Below are 22,467 nucleotides of genomic sequence, written 5' to 3'. Positions count from 1 at the left end.
GCCACAAAGAGGAGACCTCACAGGACTCCTCAAGTTCATTGTCACTGGAAATGGCCATCTCCTCTTGCAGGCTGGCTGACAGGTTCCTTCACCCGTGTCTATCTGTAGATGTAATACGCTACTATAACGCGGTGAATAGCACCATAGGACGGCAAAATCGATGCTTCCCTGGGTCAGCGGTACTTGACAGTATTTATTTTTGCCACTGAATACTGAGAATAATTTTGCCTTTCCTTTACCAAGTAGGGGCTTCTCAGATACAGGCACCTGCTGCAGTCGCTCGCTGTTTTCCCAGCTTGGAGCTGGTTGACCCTGTGGGTGTCTCCAGCTGCCCCGGCTGCACAGCGGGTCTCAGGCCCCCTGGGATCCCCAACTTCAGCGACTCTGCTCCCTCCCCTCGCCCCCAGTTCTGGAACACCTTCCTGTAATGCGCCGGACACTCTGCGAGGCAGGGGCTGCCCGGCCCGCGCACTGTGCCTGGTTGGAGACTCTCCGTACTACAGGCGTGCGACAGCAGCACCCGGAGGCACCGCTCTGGTCGCGCTGGGTCGCGGCGACTGTGCGGTGAGCACGCCGCAGCACTCGGCGGAACCTGCGGAGGAACCAACTCGAACCAAGGGCCTGGCTGCTGGTCTGTGTTCTGCTACCCCCAGCGACTACCTGGGGACGGAGGGCAGCTCAATCCCCTTTCCTGACCGCAGGCGGAGGGAGCGTAATCGTAAGACACCAGGAAGACATCCCTTAAATACTCCTGGGCAACTGAACTTGCCAAAGAGGTGTGATTAAGTGCTGTTTTACAGCTTGTTTTACACCAGATTTATTATTTGGATCTCTTCTTCTAGTGCCTTACTTCACGGATTACTTTTTCTAGGGGATGTTGCTCTCGTGTAGTTTCAGGTATCTTTCTGTGGCGTTCAGCTGATAACTTCTATTATCATAACAGTATGGAGAATCCCACAATGGAAGACTGCCTTTATTCAGCTCTTTTTTTCTTTTTCTTAATACCGAGAAAATCGCGTGGCCTCGTGCCTTCCCCGACGTCAGCAGTAGCAGTTGGGTATCAACCCCTCCTTTGCCCGCCGCCCCCCGCCGTGGAAACCACCTTTCAGCCGCACCTGAGCCCTCCTTCACTGCAGGCGGAGCAGCTGCGCTCGGTTACCCAACGCGTCTTTGATTTGGGAGAGACTTGTTAACTGACCATAAGCACGCTTTGTCGCCTGCAATGCAAAGTACAGTATTTTTTTCACAGACTACACCCGAAGGCCCATGCGGGAGATGTGTTTTCTTTGCCTCGTGTTTGGAGCCGCCCGTGAGAGAGCCCTCCGTGGGGAGACACGGTGAGATGGGGGAAGACGTAACGCTCTGCTGAGGAGCGGTGCCCACGCCGTTTCCCGCCAGGGGCACACACGCTCCTCCGGCCGAGGCCCCTCGTCCAGCGCGAGGGATGTCGCAGCCGGTGGCGGTTCCCCTTCGCGCCTCCGCCGCGGCGCCGCCGCCCGCTCTCTGCCGCAGCTCCCGCGGCGCCGCCGACCCCCGCTGCGTCCCGCTCTGCCGCCCGCGGTGGCCCCGTCCGCGCCGGAGCTCTCCCGCGGCACGAGCGGCCGCGCGATGTGCTCCCGTTACTGATCCCCCACGACACGCGGGTAAGCGGCGGCGGCGGCGCACAGCGCAGCGGAGCCTCGTTTACCGTCTCGCCGCTTTCTCCAGCCAAGTCGCTGCAGAGACTCCTTTCGCAAGGAGTGCTTTCGCCCGCGGCTCTGCGCGGCCCCCCCCCCGCTCCGCGGGCAAACGGCGGCTTCGGCCCCGGCGGTACAGCCCGACCACGGCCGCCGCAGGGCGCGGTGGGACCCGCCGCTCCTCCGCAGGTGCCGCCGGGCTCTGGGGCGCTTTCGGGCCGGCCGAGAGGCGGCACGGGGTTCGCGCCGCCCCGCTCCGGGCCGCCCCGGGCAGGGCCCCGGCGAGCGCCGGGCCTCGGGCCTCGCCCCCGGCCTGGCCCAGGTGAGCGCCGCCGGCCCCGCCCGGCCCGGCCCTCTGCGCGGGACAGCGCGGTGGTGGCCTCCCGAGGGGTGGCGTTGCCCTTTTAAGAGCCGCGCGGGGCCGCTGTGACGTCGCGGGCGCAGAGCCCTAGCCCGGCCCGCCCGCCGCGCCGCCAGAGCCGGGAGCGGCGGCGGCGGCAGCAGTGCGGTGCGCGCAGCACCCGCCCAGCCCAGCACAGCACCACCGGGAGCGCCCAGCCCAGCACCGCCGCGCCGACACCGGCCGCCTCGTCCCGTCTCGCCGACCTGCCATGCGCCGCGGCCCGGCGCCAGCCTCCGCCGGCGGGAGCCGTCCCGGCAGCAGCGCGACGACGACGGCGGCGGCGGGCGAGCGCTGAGCGCCGCGGCCCCGCAGCAGCCGCAGGGCGGCTCGGCCGGCCCGCCGCGGCGCGGATGTCCGCGGGCTGCCCGCGCCGGGAGGACTCGCCGCGCTGACGGGGCGGGCCAGGCGCCCCGCTCCCCGCAGCGCCCCGCGCCCGCCCCCGGGCTCCCCGCAGCGCCGCCGGCCGCGCTCCGCGCTTCCGCCCGCCCGCCGCCGGCGCCATGGCGGTGAAGGGGGCCGCGGCCGGCGCCGGGGTGCTCCTGGTGACGGCCAACGTCGGGTCCCTCTTTGACGACGTAAGTACCGCGGCCGCGCGCGCCCCGCCGGGGGGTGGTCGGGGTCTCCGCGGTCCTAGCGCCGTCCCCCCGCCCGCGGCTGCCGCTCCGTCCCGCCCGCTCCGGTCCCGGCCGGCCGCGAGTACCGGCGGAGGGTGTGGGGGGCTGTCCCGGCAGCCGGCCGGTGCGCCGGGGGAGGGGGGGGGGGGGGGGGGAGCTCTGCCGCCCCGGGAAGCCCGGAGCGGGCCGCGGGGATGCGCAGCCGGCAGCGAGGCGCCCTCCCGGGGCCGCCCCGCCTTTACCGCTGCCTGCGGGGCCGCCGTTCGGAAGGGTCGGTGATCCCCGGGGGAGGAGAACCCGGGGCCGCCCCGCTCCCGCGGGCACGAACGGCGGCTCCCCGGCCCCGGGCGCCCTCCGGCGCGACGCCGCGCTCCCGGGGCTGCCGAGCGGGGGGTGCCCAGAGCGGCGCTGGGGCGTTTGGCATCGCGGGCAACAGGACGAGCGCAACAGTTGGTAGGACCGGTGGGTGAGCGCGGGGGAGAGCGCTCTCTCGCGAGTCCGCCTGGGCGGGGACAGGTGTCTGCAAACATCTGGAGCAGCCGCCGGGCGCCCCAACCTCCCGGGCTGTGCCCGGCGGGAGCTGCGGCACCGCTGAGGTCAGCGGCAAAGCGCTTCTGCCGCCGAGCAACTGTGGCACGTCACGCACCGCGAAGGGGTGTCGGGGGGGCTGCAGGTAGTGCAGCAGCGCTCATCCCCCGGAGAAGCGGGTCCCGGCTCGTGCTGCCTGTCGCTCCTGCCGTGCGCGTTAGGACTGGCTTCGCTGCGTGCGCCAGCCCGACGCACAAATCCCCACGGGCCCTACAGTAAGCTCGGGGGGTTTCCCTCCTCCCAGTCTGCAAAGTTTGCTTTGTTTTCTCATTGCCTTTAAAGCTGACCTAAAGTACGTGCTCTGATTGATACGTGTGTAGGCAAAGGATGCAGTTCTCTTCTCACCAAGTTTAGTGAACTCTGACGAGTTATCACCGCAGTTATTTATTTTTACACTTAAATGTGTCTGTTTATATGTTAAATGAACATGAAAATAATTTCGTAGTGATTTTCATGATGTTGGCCTTAGGCTCGTGCGGTACCTGTTTGTGAGTAAAGCCGCATGGTGTTCGGCAGGACGCTGCCGGTCGTTACTCCTGGGTGTTCCTGTTGCGAGAGCCTAAAGAGGACACCTCTGTTTGACCCGAGCCTGCTATCTCCCGTGGCGAGCGCTGTGGTTCAGAGTGCTCTCCTGCCTTCTCTTGCGGCTGAGAGTGATAAAAGCGGCCGCTTCGGAGCACTGTCACTGAAGCAATCCTGTACTGTCAGCCTAAACGATTTCCCAGTTGTTCCCAGTTAGTCTTTGAGACTCACTGGCGCTCCTGGAGAAGGTGAAGTCTATTTGTTGTTTATCGTTCGGCGTGACCAAAGAGGGGAACGCTTCCGCTCTAGCAAGCAACTCCCTCGCGGTGAAAAATTAGTTTTCTACAGCAACAAATCCAGGCTTATTTGGATATGTTCCACTGCAGGGTGGGGAATGGAAAGACTGGTCTGAACTTTCGTGATTACGCTTCTGGTTTGTTGCTGTTGGAGTTGGGACTGGCGACTGCCCGGTCAGGTTTCTGGAGTAATGTTGGTGCAATTCAGGCACAATAAAGACGACATTAAAGACGACATTAGCTTGGTTTGTGGAGCTGCCAGTGGCTGTTTCTGCTTGTTGGGCTCTTTTCTTCAGTGGAGGAATAAGCTTCTCTGCTATGACCTGGAGTGACTTCAGATATGAACAAGGACTTGTGCTTTGATAGACTTCAACTAAGCTGGGCTGGAAAACCACTTCCAGTTCCTTTTAATCCATCTTTTCCATTTATGATATCAAATTTGAGTTGGTGATAAATACTTTACTTAAACACTACATTTTTAGTCAAATGTTGTTGGACTTCAGGGTAGTGCCATGGTATGTGTTGTCATGAGACAGCGCAGAAACCCCGAGTGGAAGGGCCGGTCAGATCCGAGCACTCTGCACTAAGACAGTCCCACCTTCCCTGGCTCCGGGCATCTGGTTCACGGGGGGCAGAAGCCCTGTGGGACGTGTTCCCACACCGGGCTCCAGGGCGGGTGTCCCCGGGCAGAGGGCTGCTGCAGGCAGGCTGGGTCCCAGGGGCGTCTCCTGGTGACGGAGCTCTTACCCCGCACAGGTGGGAATTCTGCTCCCCGTTTCCGTGCCAGCACGCCCTCGCGGAGTGGCTCTGCGATGAACCTTTTGCCAGTTTATTTAAAGCAGCCTGAACATTACTGCGTGGCAGCAGCGTGATTTGCACTTTAGATGTGTTTTGTGTGAGCGCTGTTTACTCGGCTGGCACACGCTGCACGCGCAAGTGCGCTTCAGTTGAGACCGGTATTTTATAGAAGAATAATTTAAAATATCTTTGGCGGGCAGGTTCATCTGGGTGGGATAGTCTTTCCTAGATCACTGCTATTGCTGACCTGGGTATAACTTTGCAAAGAGGAGAAAATAGCTTTTTTTTTTTTTTTTTTTTTTTCCTCCTACGATTGCCAGAAGCAAGTTATGATAACATACTGGTTTGCTCCTGCCAGCCCTCCACATCCACTAATAACCTGTTGCCATGCTGACCTGGGAGCTCATGAATAAACATGTCAACAGTGAAGAGGGACTGTGCTGGGTTTGTTTCATTCCTCGAGTAGTTTTGCTGCTTCATTAAAAACATTAATGCGGTATTAGATCTACAAATATTCTTCAAAGTTTCACGAACACGTGCATCTCATGAATATGAATGCGTATGGTTTTTGGTACATTTGTGTTTACGTAAGCATTTAATGTTTGTCCTGCTGTATAAACATTTCCTGTTTTTATCACAGTATACTCTCGCTAACAATGGGAGATGGAGTTCAGGTTACCTGTGGGTCACTCTTTCTCTCTTTTCCCCTCCTCTGATGCCCCTGCCCCTGGCGCGGGGCTGCACGAGATGGTCTTTAAAGGTCCCTTCCAACCCAAACCCTTCCATGACACGAGCTTCTCCCTCTCCCCCCAGGCCCTTGGGTTCTCCGCTTCCTCTGGCTGCACGGGCAGAACCTCGCGTGTACCTTTCAAGGAGCTGCAGTGGCCACAAACTCAATCTGCCCGGCGCTGCGCTGCTTTTATTGGATAGGATTTTAATTACTTTACCGTGTTGCCTTTTCCCCCTATCTGCTGTTTCCTTTTCATTCTCTTCAGTTACTTTTAAATGGCTTAATGCGGTTCCTTTTTGCCTGGGACAGGAGGCGGGAGTCGGGGGGAGCTGTGGAGGGCGTGAGCTGGCGCTGCCGCGGGCGGAGGGTTGTGCTGAGCATCTGCGATGGAGCGCCGCGAACCCGCCTGCGCAGAGCTCGGCCGAGGACGCCCTCGGGCGCACGGGGGATCCCGGCCGTGTCCGCGGGACCCCGCTCAGGGGGGTCAGGCCGGGCCGGGAGGGTTTCGCGTTGAGGCAGAGTACGTCGGCGGAGGACACGTGTGGGTTTTGGCGCGGGGCGGCTCAGCGCCGGGCGCAGCGTGGCTCTGGCCGAGGAGCGGAGCGGGCTGGCGCGCGGGTACGGGTGGTGGGAGGCACCTCTGCCCTGGGGCCAGGCAGGTCCCCGCCGCCCCGGCTCTGTCCCTGCGCCCTGGCGGGGGTCTCGGGGCGGCTGTGGGGCTGCGTGCCGTGGAGACGATTCCCTGACTGCCCGCGGCGCGTTGGTGCAGCCATGGGGCTTCGGTTGTCTCGGCGGGATGGAGGCGGACGATGATCTTTGCCATTCAGTTTCTCTTGGCTCAGGAGTGTTGTTACTGTTTGCTGCGTATTTAGCTGGGTGCGGTCACAAATATTGAAAAAACACCTCAGTGTTCACACTTGAAAATTGTGTCTTACTGTGTTTCGGTTGTAGGTGACTGTAACAATCCATGTTGTTTCAACCTCTGGGCATAGATCTTGCGGGTAAAGATTTCCAATATGCCCAGCAGGCTTAGCCATACGAGTCCCAGCGTTTCTGCTTGGGTTGGAAAATAGTTCATTTGTTCCAGTTTCCTTTGAAATTGGAACACGTGAGCCGAAGTCAGGTAGGTACTTCTGAAAGCGTTTCCTTCTGCGCTCATACCACTGAATGTACGGAGCTCTTCTCTAACGGGAGGTCGATGCAGTTCTTAAATTCTCAGGGCGAACTTGGGCCAGAACAGAGGTGTAATGATGACAAAGCTAAACAGAACACGTTATTTTACTCTTTAAAAAAGAAGGCAGGGAGAAAGTAGGCTAGGGAGTTGCTGTGTGGTGCTAGGTGATGATACTCAAGACCTTTAAACGACTAAGAGCATTACCCTCCTGCCTGTATCTTCTCTGCCTGTTCGGAGCACCAGCCTGCGCGGGGCGGTGCCGAGATGGGGCACTGAATTTCGCGTTCCCAAGTGGCCGCAACCTACTCAGGGTGGGTGAAAGTCTCCCTTTCTCATAAGTACGCAGAGGGCGGGGGTGGAGTTTCTTGTTCCAAGTCCTGTTTGTAGTGGTGTTACTATTACGAGTACGCTTATTGCTTTAATTCTGAGTATGAACTTTGAATATCCTTCACTTCTGTTAAGATTTGAAGTCTTATCAATTGAATTTGAAGTAGAAATACTTCCTGTAATAACTTTTAAAACCAGCCTGCTCTTCTGGTGGGTGGTGATCACAGTGTCGATGTCTCTTTATCGCATCTGAGCTTAATTTTCCGATCCTTAAACGGTGGGTGTAGTTTTATTTTGATGTTAGGTATCTGTGGATTTAGCTGGTATTAGGTGATAACGATAAGGGATTTTTTTTTTTTTTTTGGGTTTGTTGTTTATTTTTCTGTGTCCGTGTCCCCTCCCCCAATAATTATTTGAATTTTGTGGGATATTCCAAATGTGGTAGGATGAAAAATGTATTAATCAGGTTTTGATTTCTAAATAAGTATTAAGACTAGCATCTTGCAAGCCAAGGCACCCTCTTTTCTTCAAATCGTAGCTACTAGACTGAGTGAAAGGTAACTTGAGTTATTGTGATTTATTTTATTTTTTTAAATACATTATTTCACTGTTATATATATAGGGATTATCTCTGCCAGATTCGGCGGGGCTGACGGGGGCTGCGGGCACCCTGCAGGCGGGGAGGGGTGGGGTAGCGCCCGCTTTCTGGCCAGGCGGGGTAAGAACAGGAGTCGGGTCCCTGCAGGAAGAGGGGCGGAGGAGCAATGAGGGCTCTGGTCGGGTGTCCCCGGCGGGTTCCCGTGCTCTGGAGCCACGGCCTCCTGTCGCCGTGCTCCCCAGAGCTTGCTCGGAGCTGCAGAAGGAGCCCTGGCCGCGGAGGGGTCGGTCTGGCACTCGGCAGCTCTGGCTCGTTCCCGGGGGCTGCCCCAAAACCCGGCTTGTTTATCCCCTTGCTTTCTGTGAGGCTGTAAAATTGCGCGCTCTTAACTGAGGACTTCCATTTTAGGAATACATACTCTTGAGCAATAACATAGGAGGCCAATGAAAAAGTATTTTTCAGTGTTCTCTCTTATGGGAACCCTAAAAATAATTAATCTGTCTTTTTTCTTTGTCTACTTCTGCAGTCCTCAGTTGCTATTTTCTGGTTATTTTGGTGTCGTCTTTCTGATTTTAGTCTTGTTGTGTACCACTGGTAATTTCTTAAACATTGTTGCCGCCTTCTGTTTGTTTGGTTTTCTATGGCAGAATCTCAAATCAACGTTTTTCTTAGAGTTTCTGCTTATGCTGTTCCTTAGACTCTTTCTTTTACTCAATTCTAAACCCCCTTTGCAGGAGGTAGACCAGAATTTGGTACCTAAAACTTCTTGAGCTATGTGAAAATGATGATGGGGAGGAGAAAACTGTTTTGGTTACCCTTTACAGTGGTTTTCATTTGAAAAAAGAAAAAAAGATATTTTTAATAATTGAGGGATCTTTTGTATCTTGAGAATGAAATAGTTTGTAACACGTTAGCAGCAGGATACAGCTGTTGTCCCAGATGTGCAACTGAACAAAGCTGAGTGGTGGCCCAACGTGATGGTGTCTGGCTGCTGAATAGCCCTCATCGTGCCTCGTTCTTAGTCTGCTGCTGTGAAAAGGTGTTCTGGTTTGCAGCTCCTTCACTGCGTCTTGTTCTATCTTACTCCTGATACTTGTGCTTTGGAAAAACTGTAGGGAAGCTGGGGGGAGGATGTACCAGTTTGTAGCTCTTTCTTCATTTAGTTTTAGGTATGTGGCAGTGTCAAATATGGGCAGCAAGAGTGGTGCGCTCACAAGCCTGCGGTTTTGACGAGGTCTTTCTGAAGAAGCTCTAAATACTCGTGCTGATTTACGGCTTCCTGGGTGTCAGCTCCCCAAGTAATTCAGCTCCTGGCCTAGGCTGGGCGCAGGGCGGCACAGCGGTGTGTGCCGGTGGGGTTATTTATAACAAGCGCACCCACTCAGGTGGGAGCATCCCCCGCCCGCTCTGTGCTGGGGTCCCGGCCCGCGTCCCCCGGGGCTCGTGCGGCGACGGCGCAGGTCCTGCCCACAGCCGACCCTTCCCTTCAGCCCTTCGGGTGTAATCAGCGGCGATAGCTGAGGGTGAGCCGCAGAGCGGATCCCCCTTGAAGTATAAATGAGGGTCAGGACCCGAAGCTGTAGTGCAGTAAAGCAGTGACACATTATTGGGCATCCACAAACTTGTAAAACTTAAAAGCTCTTCTCTAATCTGCCGAAGACGATTGGAGCAGTAGTAGTACGGGCAAGGCAGGGGGTGGGGGTTTCCTCCAAGAGGGAGTTGTGTGCTTAAAAAAACTTTTTTTTTTTTTTTTTTAACAAACAAAAATTTTTAGCAGATATTTTTACAATTCTCTGAGCGAAAGAGCTTTAATTAGGAGCTTGTACAGTGTTTAGCCTCCCTTAAGCAGGAAACTCGAAGATTATCTTGTGGACCATCTTTCTTCTCCTTTTGATCAAGTGTTACCATTAACAGCTGGAGCACATGTTTACATGAGGAAGTAATAGTGGCAAAGGGCATTATATAAGTACAGTTTTCTGTTAATGTGGTTTTATAGCAGGTGCAGTAGAGTTAGCTTTTTGTAACTTGCTGGCTTTCCACAAATTGCCAGTGTATCCATGTGATGGTTTGAGAGGATCTAATTCCCAAACTATTTGAATATGAAATTAGGCAATGGGAGCCGGATACCATAGGAAGAGTGCTTTACATGTGAATCTGTTCGTTGATTAGCTTGTAGGAGCACTCTTGTAAAGGTCAAATTTTAAAGGTTTTGTTGCTGTTTCAAAGTTCTCATCATAAATTTTCTTACCACAGAATTTGACTTCAGAATTTGCACGTAGAATACCAGTCAAGCCCTCGGATTTCACGATTTTTCTAAAAGGCTGATCTGTTGTTTACGTGCTCTTCATCTTTTTCCCTTTTCTGTTATTTATTTCACCATACTGTTTGTATCTTCCACCCCCTGCAAATGCATTTCCTCTTTTTATCTCAGATGCTTTCTTTCCCTTTCTTGGGCTGTGCATACTTATCTCCTCCTGGCAGCTCTCCCCGTATTCCTCATTTATTATTTGAAGTGAGGGTGGCCCTGAGAAAAGCAGCCTTTTCGCTGGCAGCTTTGCGTGTGCCCAGCAGCCGTGCAGAAGGGGCCTTTGGCCGCCTGACCGCCCGTTCCTGTCCCCGGAAGCAGGAGCTGTTACGCTGCCGCAGGGATTGAGGACGAACGAGGGGGATCCGACTTATTATCGCACGTCCTGCGGGCCCCAGGGGTGCGCCGGGTAACGGGCCTGTTAAAGACAGCGCCAGGACGGCGTACTTCCAGTGAAGTAACTCCCGTGGCGTTACAAAACCGCTTTGCGTGGAGCTTTATCTCGGGCCTTGAAACGCCGTTGCGCCGCCTTTGACGCAATGAGTGCGTTGCTCTCTGTCGAAGAGGCGATTCCACGAGGTTAAGCTCAAAGCTGCTTCTCCACCAGCACAGGCCAACGCACCGTTCCGTGGCATCCGCCTGAGACGAGGAGATCAAATTGCTGAACTGCCGCGGAAGACAGACGGGCCCGACGTGGGCGCCCTGGGAGCTCTCTCCTCGCCGCCCCAGCAGCTGCTTTGGCCGTAGTTTCACCTCGTCCTCTGCCCACAAACTCACTCTTACCGTCATTCGGAAAAAAGGAGAAAGGCAGGCAGGTCTGCCTGCAAGCCAGGGGCGCGCTTCTAGTGTGTGGAAGTTATCAAAATATATCTACGTTAGTGTAGTCTGATACTTTATTCGGTGTTTTCTAACCATCTTTATTCACTCTTGGCAGTGAATAGAAGTGGTCAGAGAAAGAACACGCCTTTCTGCCTTTGACTGCTGGAGTAGCCTGTCACGGGGCATTTAGCATCCCTCTTGCACCTTTATTACTGAAGCAGCAAGGAGTCTTCCCCTGATGAAAGTTCCAGGGAAATACGTTATTTCATATTGCGGAAAAGGTCAGATTAAGCACAATAATCATCAGACTGGGGAAGAGGGAGTATTACAAGTAAAATGTTTCTTTTACTGCCTTTTTTCCAATGGAATATAGTAGTTACTCAGCGTGTTCTTTTAGCGCTGCTTTCATTATTCGTGCATCATTTTTTAATGTAAATGTGCAATTTCATCGCTTTCATTTCTAATATGTTATTGGAAAAGATACTAAAATTAAAGTGTTTACTGACAGCAAACAAAAGTCATCATTGCTTTTGTATATTTTGAAGTCATAATTAAGATTGTCTTCAAGCTGTTAAGCACTTGTCTTCATGAGTCTGTCAGCTTTAACAGATAATATCCTTGAAAGTAGAAAATTAAAGCTAAGAAAAGTAATTAAAAAAAAAACAAAAAACAAACAAAAAAAACCAAAACAACATGAGAACACAAAAAGTTTTCTCTCACGGTATAGGTAGCTTACATGCCCGTTCAAACAGCATTTAGATGTTTGACTGACTCTTACCGGTACCCGGACATTTACCGGGCTTTGGCTCAGCCCCGGGACCCAGTGCTGGTGATGGGAGGTGATCACGGTATCACAGTATGCTAAGGATTGGAAGGGACCTCAAAAGATCATCTAGTCCAATCCCCCTGTCGGAGCAGGAACACCTAGATGAGGTCGCACAGGAAGGCGTCCAGGCGAGTTTTGAATGTCTCCAGAGAAGGAGACTCCACAACCTCCCTGGGCAGCCTGTGCCAGTGCTCTGTCACCCTCACGGAGAAGAAGTTTCTTCTCAAATTTAAGTGGAACCTCTTGTCTTCCAGCTTGAATCCATTACCCCTTGTCCTATCACTGGTTGCTACTGAGAAGAGCCTGGCTCCATCCTCATGACATTCCCCCTCTATATATTTATAAACGCTAATAAGATCACCCCTCAGTCTCCTCTTCTCCAAACTAAAGAGACCCAGCTCCCTCAGTCTTTCCTCATAAGGGAGATGCTCCACTCCCTTAATCATCTTAGTTGCCCTACGCTGGACTCTCTCCAGCAGCTCTCTGTCCCTCTTGAACTGAGGGGCCCAGAACTGGACACAATAGTCCAGATGCGGTCTCGCCGGTGATGCTGCCGGCTGAGGGCTGCGATTACAAATCTGAAGTTGCAACGGGAGGACTTTCATTTCACATTGTGGTTTGTGACTGGAAGGATTTTCACTTCAGATTTTGGGTTGTCCTCAGTAAAATATCTTCTAGTCTTTTCTTGCACCTCTTCCCAAATTAATGAAGAGCTATCCCGCCTGTATTCCTTGCCGAATAGACATTTTTAAATGCCCCGCCGGCCCTACCTTTTCTGTCTCCTTGGTTTCCATTGGCTTCATCTCAGTTTCTTTTCTAATAATTTGCAGTCAGAAACTCTTGTAAGGAGAGGCTTTAATGTGAGGTGAAATCATAGCGGAGATAAAAAACCCCGTAAGCTGACCAGAAGTGATGGAGGAGCAGCAGCAGCAGCAAGGCGACGGCGGCGAGACGTGCTGGTCTGCCCCTGCCCGCTTTGGGCACCCTGGGCTAGTGGAAGATGTCCCTGGCCCTGGATGGCCTTTAACGCTCCCTTCAACCCAAACCATTCTGTGCAGACCCAAACAGGGTGCTGGGCGGAGGAGCAGGAGATCTTGGCCATCCTGCGGGACCTCTTTGTAAGTTCAAAAAAAGAATCTGGAATTGCCTACTGTTTTCAAAGCCTGTCTGCTGCTCGCGGTTCGTCGACAGCTCCAGAAGTGCTAGCAGCACGGCGTTTAGTCACGGGGAGGAACCCACGTTTGTTCAGTCTTCAGAGAGCTAGAATTAAAAAATGTTGATTTGTAATGGTTTGCTCACGTACAGAAGCCGTGTGCTTCTCTTCTCAGCCGTGTAGGAGTAGAGTGCACGGAATGGTGCTGAAACGAGGTTGTTTGGGTGTTTTTCTTTGCAACACAAAATACGTGGTGTTAAATTAAGCACAAATGTGGAACCGATAGAGGGTTAGATTGCGGAACTCGCAGCTGCAGATCGCTGTGCGGGCACAGCAGCCATGGGTGCAGTGGGCAGAGGGACGGCTGCCTGCATCGCAGAGGGGCAGTGAGAACAAGTTAACAGCTGCAGGGCAAAAGGTGTTTTCCAGGTGTACCAGGAGGAAGGGTGTTCGGTGGTGGGATCGCTGGCCGAGGCTGTGGAGATCGGGGTTCAGTTTGCGTTCAGCCACGAGGATCCCGCGTGGCCCCGGGCAGGTGGCAGCAGTTCCCCCGGGCGATTGCGCCTCGAGCTGCCACCGAAGGCGTTCCCATGCTTGTGACCGGCTGTGACACGGTGTCCCAGATCCTCCTCCGAGATTGGAAGTGAGGGTTCCGCTTTGCGCTCAGAAGGATGCTGCGAAGGTGCTGAAGTTGGGGACGGCGAGGTGGGCCGCTGCGAGGGCGCGCAGCCGGTGAGAGCGGCTCCGCAGGCGCCGCGGTGCTCTCCCTTTGGGCTGCGAGCCCGAGTGGAGCGGCGAGCTGTGTCGGGGTGACCCGGCAGCGCGCCGGGTGGGCGAGACAGCACCATGGCTCATTCTTTCCCCTTTGGTTTGAGGAAGGCAGAGAAGCGCCACGTACTGCCTCCAACACGGCTTGTGTGGGCACACACCACATCTTAGTCCTGGAGAAGTTCCCGGCGAAACAAGGCTTCGTTAACACAAGCGACGGGAGCCTCCTGCGCAGTGGGGGCTTCCTTCGGCTTGCGCAAGCTCGAGTGACAAAGCTAGCTCTTTATAGACTTTTTCTTTTAAAGTCTATCTACTTACGGGCGTAAGTAAGAGCAGGGAAGGACGCTCCGTCTCAGTCTGCGTTTTGGTGAGGCTTGCAAAGACTCTTGACGGGATGTTAAGTAGAGTCACCTTTCTCCAGAGAGTTCAGCTCTTACTGAAAGGCCTCACCAGCACGCCGCGGGGGCGGCTGATCACGGGCATTAAGTACCATGGGAACACGCCGTATCCAAAACTCGTTTGTTGTACTGTGCGCGAGGTAGAGCTGCCCATACTTGTTCTCTCTTCCTTTTCCAGTTTCCATTGCGTTCTTGAAAAGAGATATATTTTTTTTTTTTTTTTATTGCCCGTGAATGTATTGGCAAGGCAGTGCATATGATCGGCCGGGCGCCTCGGAGCAGCCGCGGAGCGTGCCCTTAGCACCGCGGCGGATGAACGGTGAGCGGCAGGCAGCCCGTCTGAGCAGGACGGAATTCTGAATTCTGAACTTTAAAGCCTTTTAAGTGATCCCATGGGAGCTTGTTTTGAATTTTTTATTTTTTCTGATGTGGCAAACTTTCTAATTTTAGAGGCTTTACCAGTCCCAGTGGGAAAAGCAAAACTAGTTTTCCCATAGGAACATTTCAGAAATGTAGGCTGAACTGTGTTTGGCAGTGTTTATTTACGTGTCAACCAAACATTAAAAGAAATTGTTCAAAAATCACTTGAGGGAATTCTTTATTCATTAAGTACCATCAGCCAGCATTAGCTATATTGTAACTACTTCAGAATTTTGTTTATTTAGGAACAGAATTACAGCTCTTCATAGGACTAACTGGGCGGTGAAGACACTTATATGTAACGCTGGGCGGACGGCTGTCGCTGAGCCGTTATTGCACAGGTTTGCACAAAGAAGGTTCCCTTCGACAAAAGCATTGGCTGTCTGTGGCCCTGACCTCGCCATTCAAAATTATTTTTTAAAAACAGCTGTTCAAAGTGAAAGTGTTGGTATAGAATTCCTGTCGTGCTTTTTACTGGAGGAAGAAATGGAAGAACTATTTTATTTATTTTTTTTTAAATTTATTTTTAACTTCAAATGTTGCCAGGCACATGAAGGAGTCAAGAACTGGGTGGAACAGTATGATAGGACCAACCCACTCACTTCAGAGAACTGGACGTGACCCAAAAATCTTCTGCTAAAGCAAGTTTGTTTTCTTGAACTGGCAATGTTGTTTTTCTGGGCTCGGAGGACAGACCTTATCCAGGCTTGGCTGCTTGCAAGATCGTGAAGCCAATTTTCATTTGTCTTGTGGGACAGCGGTTTTCAGCAAAAAGCAAGCAAAGCCTTTTCCCTTCAGCTGTCCTTACTAAATATTAAAGTATTTGTGTTTTATGACCACTGTGCACTTTTTACTTGACTCAACAAACAAAGATCTTTAATATAACTTGGGAAAAAGTGGGAAAGGAACTGATGCTGTGTGGATCTACTTGTTCTTACAGGCTATCGATGCCGTTACAGTCTTACTGAAGGGAGTGTGTGGAAAGCGCAGTGTATGCCAGGGTTGGTGAAGACAGAGCTGTGTGAGCCGGGTGAAGGGATAGATCCTCGACAAAGTAGAAGGAATTTTGGTGCAAGGCTTGCTTGTGTTGCTTAAAATAATGAACTTTTGCCAAACTAATGAGTTTTTCATTTGTATGTGAATATTCAGTGTTGTATAATGAAAATCCATGTTAAGCAGATAGGTTTGCTTTATGTGAGGTTCAGAGCAGTGCAAGAAAGGCACGTAAGGAAACGCCTTTCGAGCGCGAGGGGCGCCGAGCGGTGGCACGGGCTGCCCGGGGAGGCTGGGGAGTCTTCGTCCCGGGAGGTCGTCAGACGCGGTCCTGGGCGACCGGCTGCGCGGGACCTCGCGGGGGCGGGGGCTGGAGCGGGAGACCTCCAGGGGTCCCTGCCAGCCTCAACCAGCCTGGGACTCTCTGCAGGCAGGCGTTATGTGTATCTTTCTGTTCTCCCTTGTGTTTTTGTTGCTGATGCCGTTGCCGGTTGCTTTCCACCACTTGCAGAAGACGACTGCCTACTTCTTAGTTCATCTTTTTGTGGCTAATCCTTGTTCCCTTTTTATCTGCTGTTCTGTTATGGATGTGGACCATTCCTGAATGCTTTGCAGAGTGACTTTGGTCCAGGAGCTGGAACATGCGCATTTGAAAACAAAGGCTGTCCTGCTTTCCTGAAAGCTTGTGGGAAAATGTGCACATTGACTGTCGGCTTATAAAGTTTCCCTAAGTCTTCTGAAAGCTGCCTCATATGCTTATTAGTGTGCTGAAACTGAAGTCTCTAAGTCAGGTTTTCCGCTCTGATGGATTTTTGTTTGTTTGCTTTTCTGCTGACATTTCGGTAGCGAATAAATACACTGTTCCTGATTACTTCAGAAGCGGAGGGGTGGTAGGAGCAGAGGCACTGGTTACAAGTGGCCGAGGCGGTAAGAGCAGCGGGTCGCAGCGTTCGCTGAGGGATGTGATATTTGCCCCAAACGCAGTAACAGCAAAGGTGCGTGAGGGGAAGAGATTAGATAGCCGAACCGCCGCTTCGCTTACCTGTTTGTATTTTATCTACTACTGTGTGTGCAGTGTTACTGTTTGTTACTTGAAGCGTGATTGGCCCAAAGAACTGGGTTGAGAACTGGGAAGAGATGTTGTCATTGTACAAAAATGTACAAGAGAAGAGGAATACTCTTTTTTTTTTTTTTTTTTTTGCTTTGTACTATCACCTGGTAGCGTAAGGCAAGGCGACTCGCCATTCCTATTTGCAATAATTCATGTGGTGTAGTTGGAGCGTAGAGAGTGAAGCTTCTGCCAGTACTTTAGAAACCTCTGCACCGCTTCTGAGAAACGTCGTGTCCGCTCTGTCCGAGGCGCTGTATGGCGGTGTCAGTCCTGGGGCGCGGGGCCGTGTCACGGAGGGGAGCGGGGCCGTGCTGGGCAGGACGGGGCTCGCCCGGCGCGCTGGGGCTGCCGCGCGTCGCCTCCGGCAGCAGGGCAGGTTCAGGCCCTTCCCTCTGCCCAGAGGAATTCCACCCCTGATCTCAAATCTGGCTGCTGCCTGGCTTAAGGGTGTCGCCCAGTTCGCCACCGTGTCCCAGTGCTGCCTCTCCGCTCTTTCTGCCGGCGCGGGGACGGCGTGTGCTGGCAGGCGGTTTCTCGGGGAGCGGGTGGCTCCGGGCGCTGGGGACAGCGCAGGCGGAGGTGGCAGGTTTGGAGGATGCTCTGCTCGTGGCGGGAGGCGAGGCGAGGCTGGTGGAGTCTCTCGAGGCCACAGGTATTTACAGCGCGGTCTCTCCATCTCCCCGTTCCCTCTCTGAGCTCCAATCTCGGCTGTTCCCCTGCAGATTTGGCAACCCCCGGCAGCACTCCCGCAGCCACCCGGGCACGTCTCCTGGCCGCCGCGGAGGGGAGGAGGCCGGGGCGGCAGCATGCCTCAGCAGCCCCCGAGAGCGGGGCTTTCTGCCGCTGTCACAGGCAGCCGCTGCTGCGCCTTGTACGGGGCTGTCCGGTGCAGCAGGAGGATGAAGTGCTGCAGAGAGGGGAGAGGTGTACGGAGGGGCTCCTCAGGGCCGGGGGCTGATCCTCCTCTGTTTTGGGGGTTCATGCAGTGCTCCAGTGCTCCCAGTCCGTGGCTCTGTGCGCCTCCTGCTGCACCTCTGCCGTGCTGTGGGCGCTCTGCCGCGGGGCTGTTTGCGAGCGAGCGCAGCAGTCCCGCCGTACGGCGCAGCAGAGGCTGGGGGGGGCGAGTGCTTCCCCACGCATCCGAACCGGCAGCGGTGCAGTTCACGCGTGGGCCGTGCTGGAGGCAGACGGGTCGTTGCAGAGTTCAGAGGTGATTCTGAAGCTCCTGGGTGTTTCACAGGAGGGGATGTTCCCAAAAATCTGCATTAGGAAAACTCATCGTGCGTTTCCTTAGTGGTCAACAACCTGCGAACAGAAAGCGTTGTTGCAGCTACATTATTGCTTTGGTGGAGAGTCTCTGTCCTACCTGCTGCTCAGGGTTCACACGCATGGTTTTGTCCTGAAAGCCTCTGCAGGGCCGCATCGGGAAGATGGCAGCAATGGGGGGACCCCATTGTGCTACAGAATCACAGAATGGTTGAGGTTGAAAGGGACCTCTAGAGATCATCTGGTCCAACCCCCTGCTCAAGCAGGGTCACCTACAGCTGGTTGCCCAGGGCTGTCTCCAGAGAGCCAGCTTTTGAGTGCCTCCGAGGATGGAGACTTTGCAGTCCTAAGAGAGGCACAACCCATGTACATACGGGTCACGCTCTGGATGTATTCTGGAATAGTTAATGCTTCACCTATCAATTCCCCATCTATTTCCCCCATCTTACAGCACTAATATGGATACTGTCCTACAGGCTTGGTGGATACTTGTGGATGGTGTGATTTTAGTTTTGGACATGCTCAGTGGCCAAAACTAAATCTGCACCATATGAACAGTTAAGAGCGCGTCACGCGGTACAGCCGCATCCCCCTATTATTACACTGGTTGCAAAGGTACCATTTGTGTCCCTTGCAGCTTCTGTGGCTGACCCATACTGGGATCCAAGCTGAATATCTAATTTATTAGTTCCATCTTTTTGTCCAGTCCGTGCTCTCTTATAGTTGAAATCAGTTAATACAACCCCCCCTTCAACCTCTTGAAGGGGCCCACGTAATCAGTTTGCCACTGCTCTTGTGGCACCCGCTCCCAGGGGTCGAAGGCATAACACAATGTGGATTTACAGTTCACAGAATGGTTTGGATTGGACAGAACATTTAAAGATTGTCTAGTCCAACCCCCAAGGTTGCAAGGGCTCTCCACCATCCACATGCTGCACACCCCAAATGCACGGAAGGTTGCTCTGTTCTGAACAGTTTGTGATTTTTAGGTTCAGCTCCTGCAATGGGATCCAGAAGCTCCAAGGACTGGAGCAGGGGAGGATGGACGGTGTTCCTATTTAGAAACACAGCTATTTCACTGCCTTGGCCCACAAATACAGAACTCTTAATGAATATCCTGGATAAGAGACATTTGTTTAAAAACAAACCAAAACCCCCCAACCCTAATAATAATAATAATAAAAAACAAACAAACAAACAAAAAAAAACCCAGAAAAACAAAAAACCCCAAATCCCTAACAAATTAAAAGTTAGTGTTACAAAGCCTCATACTTGGAAGGAATATTGTTACTGGTTTTTCTTCCAAATATAAGAAAAAAAACTTTGGTGAATTTCCCTTAGTGTTGGTGAAAAGCTAGCTTTGCTGAAGGGTCTGTAAATAATTGATTGGATCACTTAACTGTGTTCCTTGGAGCTTTTGTTGAAAATTGGAAAATATGTTAGATAGCACTTCAACTGTGTTCACTTGAAATATACAGATACTGACGTTTCCTCGCATGATATCATCCTAGAGGGAAATTCCTCTAGCCGCTCCGGATTTTCAGAAGGCTCAGTGGTATTTTAATTAGTTGAAAAATGTGCAGACGTTATCCGGAGATCTCGGCAGAACTGAAGTTTTTACTTTGTCTTCACAGCGCATCTTCCAAAAACCTCTTAATTAAATCCATGAACTTAAAAGCTTTAAGAAAATGGAAATAGCCGATTGCTCTCATTAAATGAGTATAGAAAGCAGTGGGAAAACTTCTGAAGATTTTTTTTTTAATGTGGGAATTTCCAATAATGTTTCTGAAATGTGGCATTCATACAGACAGCTTATTAGCCTATTCCATGTGTTCTGTTTCATTTTTCATGCTTTTCCTTGCTTAAAATGGGGAGAAGGCAGGGATGGCAAATGCTTGCTTAAAATTTTTCCCTTAATAGTATATTTTAAGCTAAAGAATGGGAAGTTTATGGCGTCAGTGCCAATAGGTAGAGGTGTTCGTGGGCTTCCTGTACTATTTGCCCGATGTTTCAGAACAACTTTTCCTTTCATTCCTGCGCCCAACCTGATGTACATAATTTTAAATATAATCTTACCTTCAGTAAAAGAACTGTGGGAATGTGCAATTATTTACAGCAATAAGGAAATCATAACGTGAGAATACAATAGGTAGACTAATCCAAATTTGAAATTGGGGGATTTACTTTAGTTGACCTTTCCGTATCTCTCAAAACACTAGCTGTGACTTACCACGGGAGCCAAACGTGTGCTTTTCCCAAATAATTTAGGTAAGCGTGAGTTCAAGTGGAATTCTTTAATTCATTTTGGAAATAGATGTTATCAGGTCTCTGAGAAGACCTGGTAGAAACTGCATTCCTCCCAAAGTGCTCAGTTCTGTATCTGAGAGAAAATCCCATTTTGAGTACTGTATTTGGAGTACCGAGACCTTTGAATAAAAGGTCTCCTCACAGGTCAGTGTGCTCGGGAGTGATTTGCCTTTCCAGAGAACTGTGGCCCTTGCCTGTTCCAGGAAACTTCATGCACTGCGTCACTTCCTTCAGAGGTGGAAGGCGAGCCGAGCGAATACTGGGGGAAAAGCGTGTCTGCTTGTTTATTGTGGGGTTGTCCTCGGCCGGGTTTTGTGTGTCTGTAGCACCTTCCCTCTGATCACTGAACCAAGTGATCTACAGGCAAATTTGCCTTTAAAAAGCTAATAAAGCAAGGAGGCTATGGGAAGTCACTAAAAAAATAACCAGAGGGGCTATTTGCCTTATATCTTAGGACAATTGGTAGAGCTACTGAAACACTGCTTCAATTAAATACTACAGACCTTCAGAAAACTCTGAATTGCAGCTTTTTTGGTTGCCGTTCCTGTCAGTGTGAGTGGCGTTGGGACTAAAGGTGGACATGTGCTGCAGTGGTCTGAAGGAGATCTGCAGAAGTAGTCCTAAAACCGGTGCTACTGCCTTCGTTTACACCCGGTTTTTGTCCTTCGTTGCCTTTTGCCAAGGCATTGCACCGGCAGCTGTGCATACGCGCTGCGGCTGCGCCGAAGGACGGGGTGCCAGCGGGCCACGTCTCCGGGGGTGTCTGGGCCACGGAGAGCGGTGAGCGTGGTGACGGGACTTAGCTCCGGAGTTTAGAAGGGTGGCTTGGTTGTTTTGGGGGGGGGTGGGGGGGGGGTGTCTTTTGTTTTTTTTGTGGTGCTGGTGATTTGGGGGGGGGCAGGGGTTTTGCTGGTGGGTTGGGTTTTTTGATTTTGTTTTGTTTTGGGTGGGTGGTGGGTTTTGTTTTTTTTTTTTTTTTTAGTATTTTGAGAGGGACTGACTCCTGACAAGAAAAATGTAATGTGAACGGGGGTGATACAAACTGCCACGGTGAACTGTATCTCATATATTTTACTAGAGAGATGGTAAAGCTCTTCAGTGCTCGTTGTTCTCAGCGGGGTTTGAAAGGGGAACCTGGGCTTCATGGCAGCACTGCCCTCCCTTCTCTCTGCCTGCCTGTCTTGCACCTTTTCTCCTCATTTTAGTATCGCCTGTGCTTCAAAGATGGGTAAAATTGAAATTGTCTGAAGCTGTGTTGCATAAATATTTCCGAAGTATACTGTCAGATCGGCTAGCTATTTAGGAATCTAAAATAGGAGTAGCAACTGAACTGAGCTATTGGTGATTATTTAAGCTCATGGCACCTGGAGAGTGCAGTGACAAGTACGATTTGCAGTACAAATGCCTTGTAAATGATCGCCTCTACTGAGAAGACAAGGTCTCAGTATGGGAACACAGAGCGTTTGTAAAACCTTCCTAAAATTCAGTGCCTGCTGCAGAACCTGGAGTACAGCAAGCGTTTTACCTTGTGGAAAAATGCAAAGCAAATGCCAACAGACGTGGCATTAACAAAGCTCATTTAAATTTCCCGTGCACCTGACAAGTGAGTAATTGCGGTGTGCACGGGCAGCAGAGCTGTAGGTATCTAGTGCTTGGAATAGATGTCTTGTGTTTGTAGAGCCTGTTCTACAGTTTTGGGTTTTTTTCTAATAAAGTGCTGGGTTTTGCTTAAATAATGAAACAGAGAATATAGGCGAGATTACTTCGGCGAATAGCTGCACCACCTGTGAAGGTCCACAGTCTGCCCTAGCGGCAAACTCCCGGCTGGTTCCTGCGCTGTTCGGTACTCGCTCCCACGGTAACACTGCCACTCTTCTCCCCGACTTCCCCTAACACAGAGGCGCTCTTTAGCGACGAGCGTGGTCTGAAGAGGAAATCCAGCATACGGCTGCTTTGGGTGTGAAAGTGAAGGATAGCGGGAACCAGTTCTTAAAATGCCTGTACTCCTCGCGGGTCTCTGAAAACGTCCACTGTGGGTGTTTCTGGTTAGTGGCACCAAATATGGTACTATTTGTAAAGTAGTTCAACAGCTCAGTAGGCATGATGATAAAAATTGAAATGCACGGTTGTCTGAAATGGCCTTTATCTAGACTGCCTTACTTCAGAGGGATTTACTCGTCTGATAAATCGCAGAGCATGAAACCAAGGCGGGGACAAAAACCTGCCTGCTTTCGTTTAGTAGTGCTTCGGAGTTTCGCTGGAATTTATTGCTGCATCTTGTTTACTTATTTGAGTGTTCTTCGCAACCGCTGGCAGCATCAGACTTGGCACGTTTCCTCTTTTTTTAAGGTTACTTCTGTTCTACCTTGTTTTGT

The 22,467-nt window shown here is 52.0% G+C and overlaps 1 protein-coding gene across 1 annotated transcript in view; it reads left to right on the top strand.

Annotated features, from left to right (window-relative positions):
* Positions 1-2,579: 2,579 nt before the first annotated feature.
* Positions 2,580-22,467, top strand: part of INPP5A (inositol polyphosphate-5-phosphatase A) — a gene marked incomplete at its 5' end in the record, with an annotated part of 249,378 nt that continues 229,490 nt past the window's right edge. The window contains one exon of the mRNA XM_082486228.1: positions 2,580-2,654. Coding sequence (XP_082342354.1) covers positions 2,580-2,654 — 75 coding nt within the window. The remainder of the gene's footprint in view (positions 2,655-22,467) is intronic.

The sequence above is a fragment of the Vanellus vanellus genome (genome assembly GCF_965231255.1).
Source record: "Vanellus vanellus genome assembly, chromosome: 7".
In the NCBI taxonomy this organism is placed as follows: Eukaryota; Metazoa; Chordata; class Aves; order Charadriiformes; family Charadriidae; genus Vanellus; species Vanellus vanellus.
Note: the sequence above shows the minus strand (reverse complement) of the source record. Positions and strands in the feature narration are given on the sequence as shown.